Below are 18,957 nucleotides of genomic sequence, written 5' to 3' on the forward strand. Positions count from 1 at the left end.
CCCTCAGGCCATCCAAGATGTAGATGAGTTTGTTTCTTCATCAGAACAGATTTAGAGAAATGTAGCATTACATCACCAGTGGATCCTCTGTAGTGAATGAGTGCCGTCAGAATGAGAGTCCAAACAGCTGATAAAAACATCACAATAATCCACAAGTAATCCACACCACTCCAGTCAATCAATTTACGTCTTGTGAAGAGAAAAGCTGCGCATTTGTAAGAAAAGAAACCATCATTAAGATGTTTTTAACTTCAAACTGCTGCTTCCGACTAAAATGCGAATCCTCGATCCATAATATTGCTTTCTCCAGTGAAAAAGTCATCTTTTCTGAATCAGGAGAGAAATCTGCCCAGATTAAGAACCATTTGCAAGCGAAAACCGTCCAGATCAGTTCTAGACAAATATGTTTGCAGATTTTGATGTAAGAGAACAACAGGGGATGGACTTTTTCACTGGAGGAAGCGTTTTTATGAATTATGGACTTGTATTTTTGGCCAGAAGTGAGAGTTTAAAGTGATGTAATGCTATAGTTATGAAATGCTAAAAAATCTTTTCCGATGAAGAAACAAACTCATCTACATCTTGTGTGGCCTGAGGGTGAGGACATTTTCAGCAGGTTTTCATGTTTGGGTGAACTATTCCTGTAAGTTATTTTAGATAGCATGAGATGTTGTTGATGATGGTGATGATGTTTTTGTGTTTTCTCAGGCCGCGTTTAGGCACCGTCATGCACAGAGTGGTGGGTCTGGGTGTGCTTTATTTCGCATTTGCTGCAATTGAGGGCGTTCTGAGGATCACTGGGGTAAAGCTGACATCCTGGAGCTTTTTAAACTGTTTTTTTGCAATGCAGTTCCTCAATATAAACATCAATTCTTGTCTAATAACTGTCAATTATGAGTTGTCATTTGGATTTGTTGTGAAAAACGAGTGTGATTGGTGTTGATCTGTAAGGGTCGAGATAATGGACCAGCCCTCGTCACATACGTTATACTAGCTGTGTTTGATTCTTCTGCTATCTGGTTCATATCCTTCCGATGAGCTTATTGAGCCTGTTCGATTAGGAAGAATTAATTTAATTGACAGAATTATACCAACTGGGTTTTAAAGGAATAATTCATCTAAAAATGAAAGTTCTGTCATCATTTACTTACCCTCATGACGACTTTCTTTGTTCTGTTGAACATAGAAGATATTTTGAAGAATGCTGGTAATCAAACAGTTTCTATTCCCATTGACATCCATTGTATTTTTTGTCCATATAATGGAAGTCAATGGGAACCAAAACTGTTTGGTTGCCATCATTCTTGACACAATTTAAATTTTTGGGTGAACTGTTCCTTTAATATAACTAATTTTGTCTTTTACAAATGTGAATTATTTGCACGCTATAACCATGTAGTTGAGAAGCATTGAAAGGTGCTTATTCCTTTTAGTGTTATTTTAGTTTCATTGTACCTACTGTTTCCTATTCCTTATTTTTCCCGCCTCTGTGCATCTCCCTCAGGCTAAAGACTCTGACCTGGCCCTGCTAGCCAACATTCCCCTGGCTCTGCTTGACTCCTCTCTGTGTTGGTGGATATCCTTTTAGGAAGCCGTGTTTGTGTCTTTACCCCCGCACAATCTGTCTATTGGGCCGTATTTTATTCCTGCATGATGCCTTATTTATGGAGTTGTTTTATTTTCTTATTTGCCAGTTGACTTACCTGATGACTTTCTTACTAAGCATGATGCTAAAAAGAATATTACGGTTTATTTTCAGCATTATGTTTATGCATGTGTGCAATGCTGTTAAATACCATAGACAATTTCGACATGCGTTTACTGTAAATATCCATATAATGGAAGGTGGTGCATTTTAGCACTGCAAATATGCTACTCTTCTAAAGTCTGGGGTCAAGTAAGATTTTTTTTAAGAAATAATTTTTTTTTTATTCAGCAGGGATGCATTAAATGTATCAAATGTAAAAGTGACAGTAAAGACATTTATAATGTTACAAAAGATTTATATTTCAAACAAATGCTCTTCTTTTGAATTTTCTATTCATAAAAGAAACCTGATTAAAAAAATGATAATAATCAGACATTTTTCTTGAGCAGCAAATCGGCATATTAGAATGATTTCTGAAGGATCATGTGACACTGAAGACTGGAGTAATGAAGCTGAAAATTCAGCTTTGAAATCACAGGAATAAATTACATTTTACAATATATTCAAATAGCAAACAGTTATTAAAAATTGTAATAATATTTCATAATATTACTGTTTTTGCTGAATTTTTGATCAAATAAATGCAGCCTTGGTGAGCGGAAGAGATTTCTTTCAAAAGCATTTTAAAAATCTTACCGACCTCAAACTTTTGAACGGTATTGTATATTGATAGTAAATCAGCACAACTTCACTGCATGCACAAACATAGTATTTTAAATTTCTATATAATATTGAACTATACTATAAATAATATGCATATCATAATATAATAAATATAATAGCTGAAACAGTGTTGATAGTTGCATATTTTCAACATTATTCTGTAGTTCAGCCTGCTTATTCCAAGTCTATTTTAGCATATTCAGGTCTCATGTTATTTATTTTTTTGACTGTGATAATTGACAGCACGCCACATTAGATTAATAATAAGTCATAATATTCCTAGTCTTATGGTCCTGTAAGTCAGTGACTCCTTGACTATATCTCACATATTTGTCAGTCTGGCACAAACCATTAAGACTCTAAAACTCAGAAGAAACCCAGTGAAGTTGTCTTTGTACAGACACTTCACCAACACACTCATCTTTGCTGTTCTCGGTGAGTATAAAGCATGGAATATCACCCAATACAGCGGAATAATGAAACCCAGTCAAGGTGACTGATATGTGGCGTGTTTCAGCCTCTATCATTTTCATGGTTTGGACAACGAAGAAGTTCCGGTTAGCAGACTGTCAGGCAGTGAGTATCTGAGCTCTCTGAGGTTAAAGCTCTGTTCTGATTGGAGCAGAACCGGAAGATTTAAAACTGGTTCATGTGTGTTCATGAGCAGGACTGGATGGAGCTGTGGGTGGATGATGCTTTCTGGAGGTTCCTCTTCTCCATCATTCTGCTGGTCATCATGTTTCTGTGGAGGCCGTCTGTCAATAACCAAAGGCAAGCGTACTGAAGAGATCATCTCTTTTCCGAATCCTAGTCAGCTGCTTTGCTCTCTTTCTTCTAAAGCGGCGTCCTGACCGCATCCATGTGCTCTGTGTGTAGGTATGCGTACACACCGCTCATCGATGACTCAGATGATGAGGAGATTGAAGAGTTCCTGGTGTCTGCAAACATCGGTCAGTCACACTATTTTGTGTCTATATGTCTGAGGTATTCACTTTAAGCTGATGTTATTGTACTGTATGGAAATGGTGTTATATGAAAATTGTGGGTTAATTAATATGCACTCTCATCCTCAGCTGATGGGATAAAGTTGAGGGCAGCTAAGACAGAAACCAATGGAATGGTGAAGCCTGCAGCAACTAATCCGGTCAGTGTGAACATGTAAATAAACTGTCCCATATATAGTTGTGTTTTTTATTATTAATATTTGAATAATATTTAAACTGTTCTTAGGATTTTTAAATGTTCACTTTTTTAAAATAAATTATTTTTATTCTGCAAGGACAAATTAAATTGATCAAAAGTGACAATAAAAAGCTTTATAATGTTACAAAAGATTTCTATTTCGAATAAATTGTTCTTTTGAACTTGTTCGTCAGAGAATCCTGAAAATATGTAAAGCGGTTTCCAGCACGACTGTTTTTAACATTGATAAAAACAAGGAATGTTTCTTGAGCAGTAAATCAGCATATTAGAATGATTTCTGAAGGATCATGTGACACTGAAGACTGGAGTAATGATGCTGAAAATTCAGCTTTGATTACAGAAATAAATTACATCTTAAAATATATTCACATAGAAAACAATTGTTTTAATTTGTAATAATATTTCACAATATTACTGTTTTTACTGTATTTTTGCAGCCTTGTTGAGCATAAGAGACTTAATAAAAAACATAATAAAAATCATAGACCCAACATTTTTATTTTTATATGTTTTCCTTTTATAATATAATTAGAGATGCACCGATCGATCGGCCAGGGATCGGAATCGGCCGATTTTCCTCATGATCAGCCCGGATCGAGCCGTTCCGTTACCAACATCAGCCGCACATTCTCGCTCTCTTCTCTCCGACGACCCCTTCGCTATTTGCAATTTTTTTTATTTGTTCTTATTTCATTACTGCCTTTTTACTTGTGTTTTTTTATGAAAATAAAACTTTGCGTTGAAGAAAAGTAGATTTTTGTTGTATATGCTGTCAATTATAGTTCTTAGAAAGAAAATCGGAATCGGCAAAAATCGGTATCGGCAAATCACACTAACAAAAAATCGGAAATGGGAATCGGCCAAGAAAATTGCCATCGGTGCATCTCTAAATATAATGTAATATAATATTAAAATAAAGCGTCTTCAATAAATAAAGTAGTAAATGTCAATAAATGTAATAAATATTATACAATATAATGCAACATAATAATAATCCAATATTTGATTGTTTCAGGATGAAGATTTGAAGTGGGTGGAGGAGAATATTCCCACCTCTCTGTCTGATGTGTAGGTCATTTCTGTTTGACAAAAACCTACATACATACTCCCTCTCCTGTTTACAAGAAAAAAGCTTCCCATGTAAATTTGTAATTATTCACTTTTATTGTCAGAGCTCTTCCTGTTCTTCTCGACTCAGATGAGGTATGCAGATTCATTTTATTTCTATCATAGTTTTGCTTTGCTGTATCTTTAAGTTTTAGTCTTTCAGTTTTTCTTTACTGTTTTCTTCTTCTGAAATGGGATACGTGGGGTGGAGAAAAAAAAAATCTGATCCAGTTCCAGGGTTATCATAGTAACAGATGTTTATGAAAGCCATAAAAAAACACACATTTTCGTTGCTTGAAATAAAATAAAATAATTGTGAACTTAAAGTACATAAATAAAAATGTAACTTTTTTTATTTCAGCTAGTTGCAATACAACATTTTTCATTTTCATTTACTTTAACTTGACGTATTAAAATAATTTAAATAAAATGGAAATAAAAATTAGTAAAACTCTTTAGAAATATAGAAAAAACTAAAATGATAAAACGACAAAATTACTAAAACTTCAACATTTAAAATAAATATGGAAAATCTTAAAATAGAAAATCATTCAAAATATGAATCAAATCATCAGTGTAGTTTCTAGTGACACTAAAATAACACTGTCTAGTTTCCATAGTTTTATTCACTTTTCTGTGTTTTGGAACACTTGCATCACCCATCATAAATAAACGAATGAATTCATGCCCGATTCTCACACAGGAGATCATGACCACCAAGTATGAGATGTCTAAAATGGAGTGAGGTTGAGAAAGCTCTGCAGCTGAAGCAAACCTCCAGAGATCAACCAAACCGCTGCTCGTGTAACTGACATCTGACTCACCGGAGAGAGTCACGGACTCCATCTGTTTCCTTGCTTTGGTCCGGATGGGTGCCGGCTTTTGGGTAAATTGAAGGAATCGTGCTGAAGAGGAGGACGCATCCTAGCTGATCTAGACGCAGTACTAAATGAAGTTAGTTGAGGTGTTACCTCTCTTTTTTTTTTTTTTTCCTGAACTGTTTAAACGTCCAGAAGACTTTAACGTCCTCATCAATCTGTATTAAGAGACGACGGTCTTATGTTTATAAACTTTTGTGACGACATACCTGACAAAATTGTGAGCAAGTATTTAAATGGGTTAAACCATTCTTAGCGCTGGTTTTTGCTTTGTGCGTGTGTGTTGACCAAAGTGTCTTCTCCGTTTCCTTTGGCTGTATATAAAGTGTTATTTCAAACATTTTGTCTCTGATTTCAGCACATGATGTGAATAGTAGAATGCCTGCTGGTGTGTCGGATTTGTATTTGTTTGTGAGTTTGTGCAGGGAGTAATTTAAATGGGCAGATTGATTAATTATATATTCTGAATAATTTGATGAAGTTGTTTTGTTTTGTAGAGAGCCCAACTCAACTTTTCTCACTTAAAAGGAAAGTTCACCCTAAAATCAAGATTGTTGTTATTTAATCACCCTCATGTCGTCTCAAACCCACATGCTGTTACTATGGAAGCCTGTTTGGGCCACAAGAGTAAAAAATAAATAAAATAAAATAAAAAATGTAATTGCATCTTTTTATTTTACAATTCAGCATTTTTTCTTGCAGTTCTGAGAAGAAAAAAAAAGGCAGAATTACAAGATATAAACCCAGATTTCTGACATTTTTTTTCTAGCAATAACGGGTTTACATCTTTCAACTCTGACTTTTTTTCTTTCAATTGCAGTTTATATCTCACAAGTTGAACTTTTCAGAAGTGCGAGTTTATATCTTGCACTTTTGAGTTTATACCTCGTAATTCTGGCGGAAACAGTAGAAGTTTTAAAGCACAATTTAGTAGTGCATACAAGTTGTGCACTATATTCCAAGTCTTCTGAAATAATGTGAAAGCTTTGTGTGAGGAACGGAGCAAAATCTAACCCTCTCTTGGCCAAAAGCTTTCCCCCTGGCAACATGCAATCTGAATGCTTTTGTGAATGAGGTTTGAGAGCAGTGAATAACTTAATTTTGGTCTGTTCCTTACAGAAAACTATTGTATGAGTTGGAATGTAGTGCATGAATTTGACTTTTATGATGGAGTTTTTTGTTTGTATGATGCATTTCTGGAGCTTGAACTTTATTAATTGTATGCAAAGAAGTAGCGTGAAGACTGGAATTTCGTTTGAAGAAATATCGTTTTTGGGTGAAATATTCCTTTAAATGAGTTTGTTATTCTTTTTGAGGAAAAGCGTATGCATCTTGGATGCATACTGAAGCCTTAACACACTTCTGTTCTTGAGTTTTTTTGCTGTATCACTGCGTCACTTTGTCTTTTCTTCCCTGGTCTCGGTTGGACATTCTGTGACTGCTTAACAGAACGATGTGTGCTTTACCATGCTGAACCGTGGTAAACAGAATGACTGTTAAACTTCAGAAAGATGTCTTTTTAGGTCCTTGAGACTAAACGAAATGCGTTGTCAAATAACTTCAGAGTTGTGTTTATTACAAAGCGCACTTTAAGTGAATGTGATTTCTTTTGGTCATATGATGCAGCTTAATTTATCTGTATGATGCTGCCCTCGTCCTTCATGTGACATTCCGTTTAGTTTTTTTTCCATAAAAACTCTTTCTCTCTTTCTTTGCCTTTCTGTTCGCTTAACAATCAGCTACCCTCCTCAAATGTGAGCTCACGCTATTCAAAAAGCGCACTTGATGTCCTGTAGAGCTCAGGTCTTGTCTGTTTTCTGTCTTCATGCATGTTTATCCATGTTTCATACATGTTCAGCAATGTGGGTTGCAATAAAGACTCTTTACAATTCAGCATTTTTTCTTGCAGTTCTGAGAAGAAAAAAAAGTCAGAATTGCAAGATATAAACCCAGATTTCTGACATTTTTTTTCTAGCAATAACGGGTTTACATCTTTAAATTCTGACTTTTTTTCTTTCAATTGCAGTTTATATCTCACAAGTTGAACTTTTCAGAAGTGCGAGTTTATATCTTGCACTTTTGAGTTTATACCTCGTAATTCTGGCGGAAACAGTAGAAGTTTTAAAGCACAATTTAGTAGTGCATACAAGTTGTGCACTATATTCCAAGTCTTCTGAAATAATGTGAAAGCTTTGTGTGAGGAACGGAGCAAAATCTAACCCTCTCTTGGCCAAAAGCTTTCCCCCTGGCAACATGCAATCTGAATGCTTTTGTGAATGAGGTTTGAGAGCAGTGAATAACTTAATTTTGGTCTGTTCCTTACAGAAAACTATTGTATGAGTTGGAATGTAGTGCATGAATTTGACTTTTATGATGGAGTTTTTTGTTTGTATGATGCATTTCTGGAGCTTGAACTTTATTAATTGTATGCAAAGAAGTAGCGTGAAGACTGGAATTTCGTTTGAAGAAATATCGTTTTTGGGTGAAATATTCCTTTAAATGAGTTTGTTATTCTTTTTGAGGAAAAGCGTATGCATCTTGGATGCATACTGAAGCCTTAACACACTTCTGTTCTTGAGTTTTTTTGCTGTATCACTGCGTCACTTTGTCTTTTCTTCCCTGGTCTCGGTTGGACATTCTGTGACTGCTTAACAGAACGATGTGTGCTTTACCATGCTGAACCGTGGTAAACAGAATGACTGTTAAACTTCAGAAAGATGTCTTTTTAGGTCCTTGAGACTAAACGAAATGCGTTGTCAAATAACTTCAGAGTTGTGTTTATTACAAAGCGCACTTTAAGTGAATGTGATTTCTTTTGGTCATATGATGCAGCTTAATTTATCTGTATGATGCTGCCCTCGTCCTTCATGTGACATTCCGTTTAGTTTTTTTTCCATAAAAACTCTTTCTCTCTTTCTTTGCCTTTCTGTTCGCTTAACAATCAGCTACCCTCCTCAAATGTGAGCTCACGCTATTCAAAAAGCGCACTTGATGTCCTGTAGAGCTCAGGTCTTGTCTGTTTTCTGTCTTCATGCATGTTTATCCATGTTTCATACATGTTCAGCAATGTGGGTTGCAATAAAGACTCTTTATTACAGTCAAATCGTGAGGCGTTGTGAGTTACGTCAAAATATGTTTTTTTTTTTTAAAGGGTTCACAATGTCCTGAAGGTGTTTGATAAGAAAATTGACCATGAAAGTGTCATTTTGTCTGTTCTGTGAAAGATAATAGTATTTATGGAGGTCATTCGCTTAGATTTTCACGGCTTTACCAAGTATCACCAATATTCCTCACCAATCTCAACTAGACCACGCCTGTTAGTTAAATGTTGACTAAATTCGCTAATACACCCATGCACATTTTCCTCGTCACTTTCACTTTTTCACTTTTGCACTTTTTCACTTTCACACTTTTGCACTTTCATTATCATCTATATTTCCAGTAAGGCCACGAGAGGGCGTTCCTAACTAAATTGTAAGTACAAGCACGTCGTCTTATACCTGATCGGATGTTATACTGTCCATTTCTTTATGATTTATAAACGTTCTGTGCATCTACATAGCCTCATAACTTGTAATTTGAGCAATGTAAAGCAATTTGTCTGTAGAGCTAGTATTAGAAGTAGTATCTTTTCATTTCAACCCATCTGCTTATCTCTAAGATTACAAAGACATTATAAATGTCTTTACTGTTAGCTTTGATCAGTTTAATGCATCCTTCCTGAATACAAGTGTTAAAGGGGTCATATGATGCTGCTAAAAAGAACATTATTTGGTGTATTTGGTGTAATGAAATGTGTTTATGCAGTTTAAAGTTAAAAAAACACATTATTTTCCACATACTGTACATTATTGTTTCTCCTCTATGCCCCGCCTTTTTGAAACGCGTCGATTTTTACAAGTACTAAAATAACTTAAAAAAAAAAAAAAAACTATTCTCCTCATCAATCTCTCTGGTACTTGGGCCTATATAAAAATATAATAAAAACTACAATTAATTTAAAAAACTCATAAAAATGACAAAAACTCACAACAAAATTACTGAAACTTTAACTGAAATAAATAATAATAATAAATATTCAAAATATCAATAAAACCTATAATAGTTTCTTGAAATAACACTGCTCACAAAACATCCACAAGTCTGTAAGAGTCTTTCAGCTAATCCCTGAACTTTGAGTCTTAAACCAAGGAACATGACAAACAAACACAACCGTACCGTGACCAGAACTAAACATTGTCAAGATAACAATCTACTTTTCCAATGGCAAACACATGTGGTTTTCCTGATGCATGACATTTTGCCCCCTTATTTTGCAGTCCAGTCCAAAATAATGAATAACTCAAACAAAGAAACACCTCAACACCAGGTGGGTTTACAAGCATATCAAACTATTATAGAATTATATTCTGGTAAATTCCTCATACAGAGCTGCTGTATCATAAGGCTTCAGTCAGAAGACTTGGAAAATAATGCGCATATATATATATATATATATATATATATGGATTGCTTGAAATATATAGTCACTAAATGTTTTCAGTGTATGGAAAAGAGCAGTGTGAACATTTCTGAAAACCATCAGTGTTTCCCAGAAGGAAGGAAGTCATTCAGGTTTGGAGCGACATGAGGGTGAGTAAATGGTTACTTTCTTTGCTTATCACTTCTTTCCTCAAAATGTCTTGTAGTGAAAGTTAAATTATGGCAAATCTCTCTGCACTTTTTGAGAACCTTTTGAAAGCTTCAGGCTGGGCCAGTGGACAGAGTAGAGATGCTTCTCAGTAATTATGCAAAAGATTTTACAATTGAAGTGCATTGTCATTTTAATAACATGTGCTTCTGGTTCTTTTGCTCTTCTGAGAGGAAAGGGCCTGGACAACCACATGTGCTCAACATTACTGTCCTTTTCTCTTTCTAGCAAACTGACAAATTGACAAACTCACTGAGAAATACTCTTTAATTTCCTGATTGTTATTGTTCCTTGCATTCTTCTTAAGGTCATATTACAGGTCCCATGTGATTCATGTGAATTTTACCATCGATTTTGGTGACAATAACCAGCAAATTCCAAAGATTTAGGCCTTTGCGATACTCATTTAAAGGGGAGATAACACACACAGTTTCACCCAATCGCATGTTAATCTTGAGTACCTATAGAGTCGTACTGCATCCTTCATAAAAAAGTCTTTAGTTTGATCATATTTATAAAAGATACAGCTTTACGATTCTCTCCGGAAAAAGGAAGCGCGTTGATGGAAGCAATCTCGCTCTTGTCGATGCGTGCGCGGGCGCACTCTTCCGGGAGAAATGCCCATATAAGGAGTTCCACCCTCGTCTACGTCATGAAGAGACACGATCGAAAAAAACTCTCTGAAACTTGTACGAACCCGGGAGTAAGATTTTTAGCACAGAAATACTCCGTCATACGTCCAAATTGTTTTTTGAAATTTTGTCCATGCTTAGCATGAGAATCCGACTCTTTAACAGTGTAAACAACTCTGAATGCATGAAACAGCATTGTACCCCCCCTTTAAACTAAAATATGAGATCATTTCCACCCTGAAGTGGGAGTTTGGGGTTATCTATTTGATAAACAATACAGTAAAAACAGTAATATTGTGAAATATTATTACAATTGAAAATAACTGTTTTCTGTTTGAATATATTTTCAAATGTAATTTATTCCTGTGCTGCAAAGCTGAATTTTCAGCATCATTACTCCAGTCTTCAGTGTCACATGATCCTTCAGAAATCATTCTAATATGCTGATTCGTGGCTCAAGAAACATTTATTATTTTTATTATTATTATCAATGTTGAAAACACTTGTGCTGCTTCAATTTTTACTTTTTTTTGTGGAAACTCTCATACATTTGTCTTAATGTTTATTTGATGAAAAGAAAGTTCAAAAGAACAGCATTTATTTGAAATAGAATTCTCTATTATATTATTATTATTATAAAGGTCTTTACTGTCACTTTTGATCACTTTAATGGCTGCATCCTTTTATTTCTTTATAAAAGTCTTACTGACCAGAAACGTTTGAACGGTAGTGTATATGCTAATTAACTTAAAGGGACAGTTCACCCAAAACTGAAAATTCTATCAACATTTACTCACTCTGCACTCTGCATGGAACAAAAATGAGGTTTAAATTTAAATAGGTTTACTGTCCTTTTAAGAATGAATTCAAATTAACATTTGAAATGTCCTGCATCAAAACAACATCAAAGATCAAAGAGATGAATAATGCTAGTGTCAGGCGACTTTGTTTTCATTTTGATTAATTTATTGGTAATTTGCAGATTGTTCTGTGTGAGATCAAAGAAACCAGAGAAAGACATCAAAACACACAGAAAAAATGAATTTCTGGCTTTAATTCAGAAACATTCAACATGTGTGTGCAAGACAGAAATTAAATGCAATAATGTGTGAAACAGCCATTGATTGCAGTATTTGATACCAAACCTGATATAACATGAGCGACAGACGCAAATAGCAATAAATCATATTCAAATGCATAATTACAAAAAAAAAATGCAATGTTCAGACTTCGTTCTTATTATAAAACATCCAACAAACATAAAGGAACAATAATTAAAAAAGGCACGCTTCTCATGTAGGTAGATGCTAAGAAGTGCTGTTGTTCATTTCAGTCTGTTTAAACCCCGTTGATTGACAGCAGTGCATATTTACAAGCTGAAATTAACCATGTACTGAAGCAGAAGAAGGAAATAAAAACAAGGAATGACTTACTGTTCTGTTCATCAGGTTTAGCTGATGTTTGTGTCTTTAGGCTTTCATTCTTTGGCTCTTAAACACAGTCCCATCTTCTTTTCCTTACTGATTGCTCGACCCAATTATAAAGCTCTCGTTGTATTTAATTCCCAGCATTCGCAACTTTTTACCACTTGTTTTTTCTTTCACGTGCATTATACGCTTTACTCTACTGTTTTCCACTTGCATCAATCTATATTGCTAAACACAATTAAAAGAAATGAGATTTGTGAAAGAAATGAGAAATGAGATTTGTGAAATGGTTTATCGAAGGTCAAGTTTGTAATTTTTCAGACCTTTTTTTGATCAAATGTGGGTAAGGTTAAAAAATCTTAAATGGTATAACAAAAGTCATAATTATCATTTTAAAAGGTCTTAAATTTGGGGATGGAAAAAAAATGACTCATAAATTGGCCTAATTTGATCATTAAACTTTAAATGGATATGAATTAAATACGTGAGTGCGTAAATTAGTAAAAGAATCTGAGGTTTGTTCTGTTTGGACATACAGTATTCATTTTATCTGTGCAGGTCTTAAAAATGTCTTTAAAAATCTTAAATTTGATTTTAAAACAGATATCCAGCACAAAAGTATATTCAGTTGTGACAAGAGAAAGTATTATAACAGAAAAAAATTACACACTTAACCTTTAACCATGAAATGTATTAACAGGTAAAGCAAAAGCATTTTATATGATTTTTTATTTAGAGTTATTACCTTAAAGATCATAATTTCACTTCCATATGAGCATGACTTTCCACTGTACTTTCTATATTCCAGCATCAATATCTGAGAACAACTCTATCATTCAGCTTTAGCAACAAGGAAAACATTCTTTCCTCTTCAAGTCTAAACATCAACACTCAATGTAGACAGCGACCAGCCTCTTCAGAACTCGTAGGGTGAAATCAGAAGGTTGACCCGCGCCAGATGTTTGGCTTGGAATGTGCGGTCGGCGTATTCGGACATCTCCACCTCCACGCTGAGCTCCTGCAGGCCTCGCAGCGGCTGGACCAGGATCAGCTCTCCGGTCTGACGGTCTGAGCGCTGCATCACGAACATGCTCCGGGCGTCACCTCCACCTGCGATGCCAAAGCGAAGGCTGTCCGGACCCGGCCGACCTGGAGCTGTTGCGGTGGCCATGCGGAACAGAGTGGCCGGGGTGCGCAGGTTGGAAGGCAGAGACAGGTAGTGGTAAGAAATGGTCTTAGCGGCAAACGGACAGGAGCGGCTCTCCATGGGACAGGGATTCCTTTCACACTGGCTGTGGATCATTAAACACTACAGATCAGTTCCAAAACCTAGTTTAGTGATCAAGCACACACAGTCCCAAGAACTTTACTTAAGCGATTATCACAGTTCACATTTTTAAGAGCTATGATAAAACATATTATTACATAATAAAATATTTGTGATTTATAGGTTGCTTGCAAAAGAATCTGTCAGAATGCATAGCCACTTTTAAATATGGAACCTCATTTCCACCATAAAAGACAAAAAAAATCATGCTTTGGTAATTCATAATTCTGACATTTATTTCATAGTTATGAAATAAAAAATTTAAATTGACATACTACATCATAATTATGAGTCACATAAATATGACATACTAGGTCATCATGATGAGATGTAAAGTCAAGATTATAACATACCAAGTCATAATTGACATGAAACTGAAGTCAAAATTATGAGACTACTCATAATTATGACTTAGTATGTCATAATTTCGACTTTTATCTCTTGTTTGTGACTTGGTATGTCACTGAGGTAAAAAGTCCAAATTAAACATACGAAGTCATAATTGAGATGAAATTGAAGTCAAAATTATGAGATTACAAAATTGTAACTATATGACTTAGTATATAATAATTCTGACTTTTATCTCATAATTATGACTTAGTATGTCATTATGAGATACAAAGTCCAAATTAAACATACTAAGTCATAATTTTGATGAAATTGAAAAGTCAAAATTATGACATTACATAATTGTAACTATATGACTTAATATATAATAATTCTGACTTTTATCTCATAATTATGACTTAGTATGTCATTATGAGATACAAAGTCCAAATTAAACATACTAAGTCATAATTTAGATGAAATTGAAAAATCAAAATTATGAGATTACATAATTTTAACTATATGACTTAGTCATAATTATGAGAAACTTGGAATTATTATATACTAAGTCTGTCATAATTCCAACTTTTATCTCATTATTATGACTTGGTATGTCATAATTCAGACTTTTATCTCATAATTATGACAATGTCATAATTCTGTTTTTTTTTAATCTCATAATCATGATTTAGTATGTCAATTATGTCTTATCTCATAATTTACCTAATCATTATCTCATAATTATGACTTAGTATGTCTTTTCATCTCATAATTACAGGGGTGTGAATAAGTAACGAATTACAAATACTCACGTTACTGTAAGCATTTTTTTTAATCAGAAATTTTACTTTTTTGAGTAGTTTAAAAATTGTGTACTTTTACTTAGGCCTACTATGTGTATTTTTACTCCACTATTTTCCCTCCGTTCGTGGCATAGACTGTAAAAAAAGATGGACGACGCGTCTCCACCTCCTTCCACTATAGAAAAGTGAAGCCAAAGCATGATAGCCGCTGCCATCATGAGTAAATGACGTCATTTGAAGCCTGAGTCTGCGCAGTAGAGATTCGCTTGGAGCCAGAGTCTGCGCAGTAGTGTCGTGAGGTGGAGCCGCGGTATCAAACTCCCGCCCAAACTCCCGCAGACCCAATCAACCATAACGACACGCCCCGTTTTTATAGCATCAAATTACTAGCTAAAATCAAACTTATCACAAAAACGAACAATTGAACATATATCAGCGTGATAACAACTACCTTCAATTACCAAAATTACCATCTTTCGGAAAATTGTATTAGAAGTGTAATTAATTTTTTTATTTTGACTCAAGTCCCATTCGTTTACATGGAGAGGGCGGGGTTTATTACCTGTACTGCAGCCAGCCACCAGGGGGCGATCAAAGAGCCCCCAGCTTCACTTTTCAGGACGTGTGAGGCACACCCGGTTCGTGGTCGTTACATGCTTGTTTTAATTTTATTTTTATCCATCAACGTGATTGGATAGAGAGAGCAATCGGTCCCGTGACTCTCGTCAGATCAAATTGCTCATAGAAAACTATAACCGCCAGCTGCTGTTAATCATGGCTGCTGGAAGCGCATTCAATCATCAATTCAGAGTTATCAGCGTCTTCCTCTAATATGTTAAGGTAAATTTCAGATTTCTGCTTACTAAATGATCTGTATTTTCTAGTCTATCTACAGGGCCTGAAGTTTGGCGTGGGGTTGCGGGTATTGCGTACAATGTTAATTACTCCCGTGAGTGTCACGTTCATAATGCGGTAAAATGCACTCCCATTTACTTGAGTTCATAGAGAGACGCACAAACATGATCAAACATCTGCAGCAGTCACTGGAGAAGTCGACTTGTTGACTCCTGATGAGTTTGAGTGCTTCACAGCTTCTATGAAAAAGTGTGTTTGGGACTCTCTAAAACGCTTTTTAGCAAGTGCACTCGCGCAAAAACGTTTTTCAAGTTCAACACTTTTCGTTCCATTCTGTTGTAGATGCTGCTGATAGAGTGTGTGCCGCGTGTGTGTTTTCTTTTGAAAAAGTCTACCCCGGAAATACTTCCCTATTTAATGCAATGTTTTCCTTACAAATTGTATTATCAGCAAAACAAGATGTGTAAAAGGTAGGTGATGATGCCCCCTTCTATATCAATGTGCATTTATGACTAAATTGTAACAAAGTATCATTCTCATTTCTTTATCACAAAATGATAAATCTGCCACTGTTTGGGAGAGAAATTATTTTTTTAATCTCTCTTTTTCACCCATCTCATTGTGTGTGATGAACTCTGGTATGAGTTTCTAATGGTTTTGTTTTCTTTGCATTGTTCTAAACATTAATATTTTATGTGCAACAATGGCATGCTCTGTCTCAGTGGCCTTACACCTGATTTTAAATCTGTTTTTTTTTTCAAACATTATGATTTAAATTGTTATGAGTGTACCGAGAATAACTCATCTTTCATCTTTTCATCATAAAAGTTGGCTGTCAAACTTAAAACTACTGGATGATAGATATTCTTCACTCTTTCTGACAAACAATGAAAGATAATGTGAATTACAGTATGTACAACGTTTTCTAAATGTTTAAATTGCAGTGTAGAGTGTTTATTATAAGGGGTTGAATCCGCAGCTCAGTACTCACTACTGACTACTCATGAGTCAAGTCAAGTCAAGTCACCTTTATTTATATAGCGCTTTTAACAATACAGATTGTGTCAAAGCAACTGAACAGCATTAATTAGGAAAATAGTGTGTCAATAATGCAAAATGACAATAGTAAACACTAATTTTCCAGTTAAAGACAGTTCATCATTGAATCAGTGATGTCTTCATTCAGCTCAGTTCAGTTTAAATAGTATATGTGCAATCAAGTCAACGATATCGCTGGAAATAAAGTGTCCCCAACTAAGCAAGCCAGAGGCGACAGCGGCAAGGAACCAAAACTCCATCGATGACAGAATGGAGAAAAAACCTTGGGAGAAACCAGGCTCAGTCAGGGGCCAGTTCTCCTCTGGCCAGACCAAACCAGCAGTTCAATTTCAGGCTGCAGCAAAGTCACATTGTGCAGAAGACTCATCTGGTTCCTGTGGTCTTGTCCCGGTGGTCATGAGTACTTTTAAATAAGCTACTCTTTTGCTCTTACTCAAGTAGTTTTTTTGGACAAGCACTTTTTACTCTACTCACACTACATTTTTTGGAATGTAACGGTACTTTTACTTGAGCACATTTTTTCAGTACTCTTTCCACCACTGCATAACTATGGCTTAGTATGTAGTAATTTTGACTTGTTACAATTAATCTCATAATTTAGTTCGAATAATTCTCATAATTTGGACGTTTTCTCTCTGAATTACAGCGTTTTAATCTCACAATAGTAATTTGTCTAAGCATTTGGATTGGTTAAGCATTTTTTTCCTTATGTAGCAGAAATAGGCTTCTATATTTAAATGACCGTCAATGGAAAAAAATATTTTTGCTTCCAGGTGGTGTAGTTACCAGCATCCACCAGCAGGGACTAACAGGACCATGCTAACCAGCTAAACCCTGATTCCTTGAAAAATTACTTCCAGTGCCTGCTTAAAAGGTTTTTAAGCAGGTTTAACAGTGATCAATCTCCTTACAGTTTATTTTCAGTATTCATATATTCAATATTCAATGCATACTAACATGAACCATGCCAGAGTTATGCATATTTCTGGTGCTTTTACCAAGCAGCATGTGTGCCTGAAAGGTTTAGTGACTTACAGATCACAGCTTCTCGCATTTAGCAGAACACAAAGGGCCCATTCACAGCTTAAAAACAGCTTACATAATAAACGAGCATAAAAGTGTCATGCAAGAAAAACAAATGGTTGTAACCCACTTAAATTACACCGCAAGCAAGTGGCCAGTGATTTAGAGGAGGCATTCGTGGCCCCCAGCGCAGTGAGGGACTCCAGGAGACAGACATTTGTGCTTGCTATAGAAACACAAGCTGAAAAACATGCTTTGCTCAGTCATTTTCTCACGTTTTCTACTCCAAATCATCACATGCAAAGAAGCTTTAAGAATGCTATTAAAAGAAAAATTAAAATTATTGTCATTATATACTCACCTGTTGTGCTGTTAAAACTCAAATTTACAAAATCATCACATAGATCTTTTGTATAGAGCAACAGTTCAAAGTGACCAAAGGCAGGTTTGATGTGATAAATATCGGTCTGTTCTCCACTCAAACATTCAAAGTTATTGTATTATTTCATTATATAGTGAGTTGTATGGACTACTTTTATTATATATTATATATATACACAATAAAAAAATATATATATACATGCATTAAATAAATTATTTTATAGTTTAGTGACTTACAGATCACAGCTTCTCGCATTTAGCAGAACACAAAGGGCCCATTCACAGCTTAAAAACAGCTTACATAATAAACGAGCATAAAAGTGTCATGCAAGAAAAACAAATGGTTGTAACCCACTTAAATTACACCGCAAGCAAGTGGCCAGTGATTTAGAGGAGGCATTCGTGGCCCCCAGCGCAGTGAGGGACTCCAGGAGACAGACATTTGTGCTTGCTATAGAAACACAAGCTGAAAAACATGCTTTGCTCAGTCATTTTCTCACGTTTTCTACTCCAAATCATCACATGCAAAGAAGCTTTAAGAATGCTATTAAAAGAAAAATTAAAATTATTGTCATTATATACTCACCTGTTGTGCTGTTAAAACTCAAATTTACAAAATCATCACATAGATCTTTTGTATAGAGCAACAGTTCAAAGTGACCAAAGGCAGGTTTGATGTGATAAATATCGGTCTGTTCTCCACTCAAACATTCAAAGTTATTGTATTATTTCATTATATAGTGAGTTGTATGGACTACTTTTATTATATATTATATATATACACAATAAAAAAAAATATATATACATGCATTAAATAAATTATTTTATATATATATATATATATATATACATATACACACACACTGTTATTTAT

The 18,957-nt window shown here is 35.0% G+C and overlaps 2 protein-coding genes across 2 annotated transcripts in view; one reads left to right on the forward strand and one right to left on the reverse strand.

The window, feature by feature from the left end:
* LOC107733328 (transmembrane protein 87A-like) overlaps nucleotides 1-6,152 on the forward strand; it is a 16,801-nt gene extending 10,649 nt beyond the window's left edge. Inside the window, exons 10-19 of the mRNA XM_016544901.1 lie at nucleotides 709-802; nucleotides 1,505-1,576; nucleotides 2,698-2,806; nucleotides 2,889-2,947; nucleotides 3,039-3,142; nucleotides 3,248-3,321; nucleotides 3,445-3,515; nucleotides 4,590-4,642; nucleotides 4,747-4,777; nucleotides 5,385-6,152. Coding sequence (XP_016400387.1) covers nucleotides 709-802; nucleotides 1,505-1,576; nucleotides 2,698-2,806; nucleotides 2,889-2,947; nucleotides 3,039-3,142; nucleotides 3,248-3,321; nucleotides 3,445-3,515; nucleotides 4,590-4,642; nucleotides 4,747-4,777; nucleotides 5,385-5,426 — 709 coding nt within the window. The 3' untranslated portion in view covers nucleotides 5,427-6,152. The remainder of the gene's footprint in view (nucleotides 1-708; nucleotides 803-1,504; nucleotides 1,577-2,697; nucleotides 2,807-2,888; nucleotides 2,948-3,038; nucleotides 3,143-3,247; nucleotides 3,322-3,444; nucleotides 3,516-4,589; nucleotides 4,643-4,746; nucleotides 4,778-5,384) is intronic.
* Nucleotides 6,153-12,821: 6,669 nt separating this feature from the next.
* The window catches only part of LOC107733340 (fibulin-7-like), a 26,451-nt gene continuing 20,315 nt past the window's right edge, over nucleotides 12,822-18,957 (reverse strand). The window contains exon 8 of the mRNA XM_016544919.1: nucleotides 12,822-13,600. Within this exon, the coding sequence (XP_016400405.1) occupies nucleotides 13,225-13,600 (376 nt within the window). The 3' untranslated portion in view covers nucleotides 12,822-13,224. The remainder of the gene's footprint in view (nucleotides 13,601-18,957) is intronic.

The sequence above is a fragment of the Sinocyclocheilus rhinocerous genome, unplaced genomic scaffold, assembly GCF_001515625.1.
Source record: "Sinocyclocheilus rhinocerous isolate Xijiao unplaced genomic scaffold, SAMN03320098_v1.1 scaffold790, whole genome shotgun sequence".
In the NCBI taxonomy this organism is placed as follows: Eukaryota; Metazoa; Chordata; class Actinopteri; order Cypriniformes; family Cyprinidae; genus Sinocyclocheilus; species Sinocyclocheilus rhinocerous.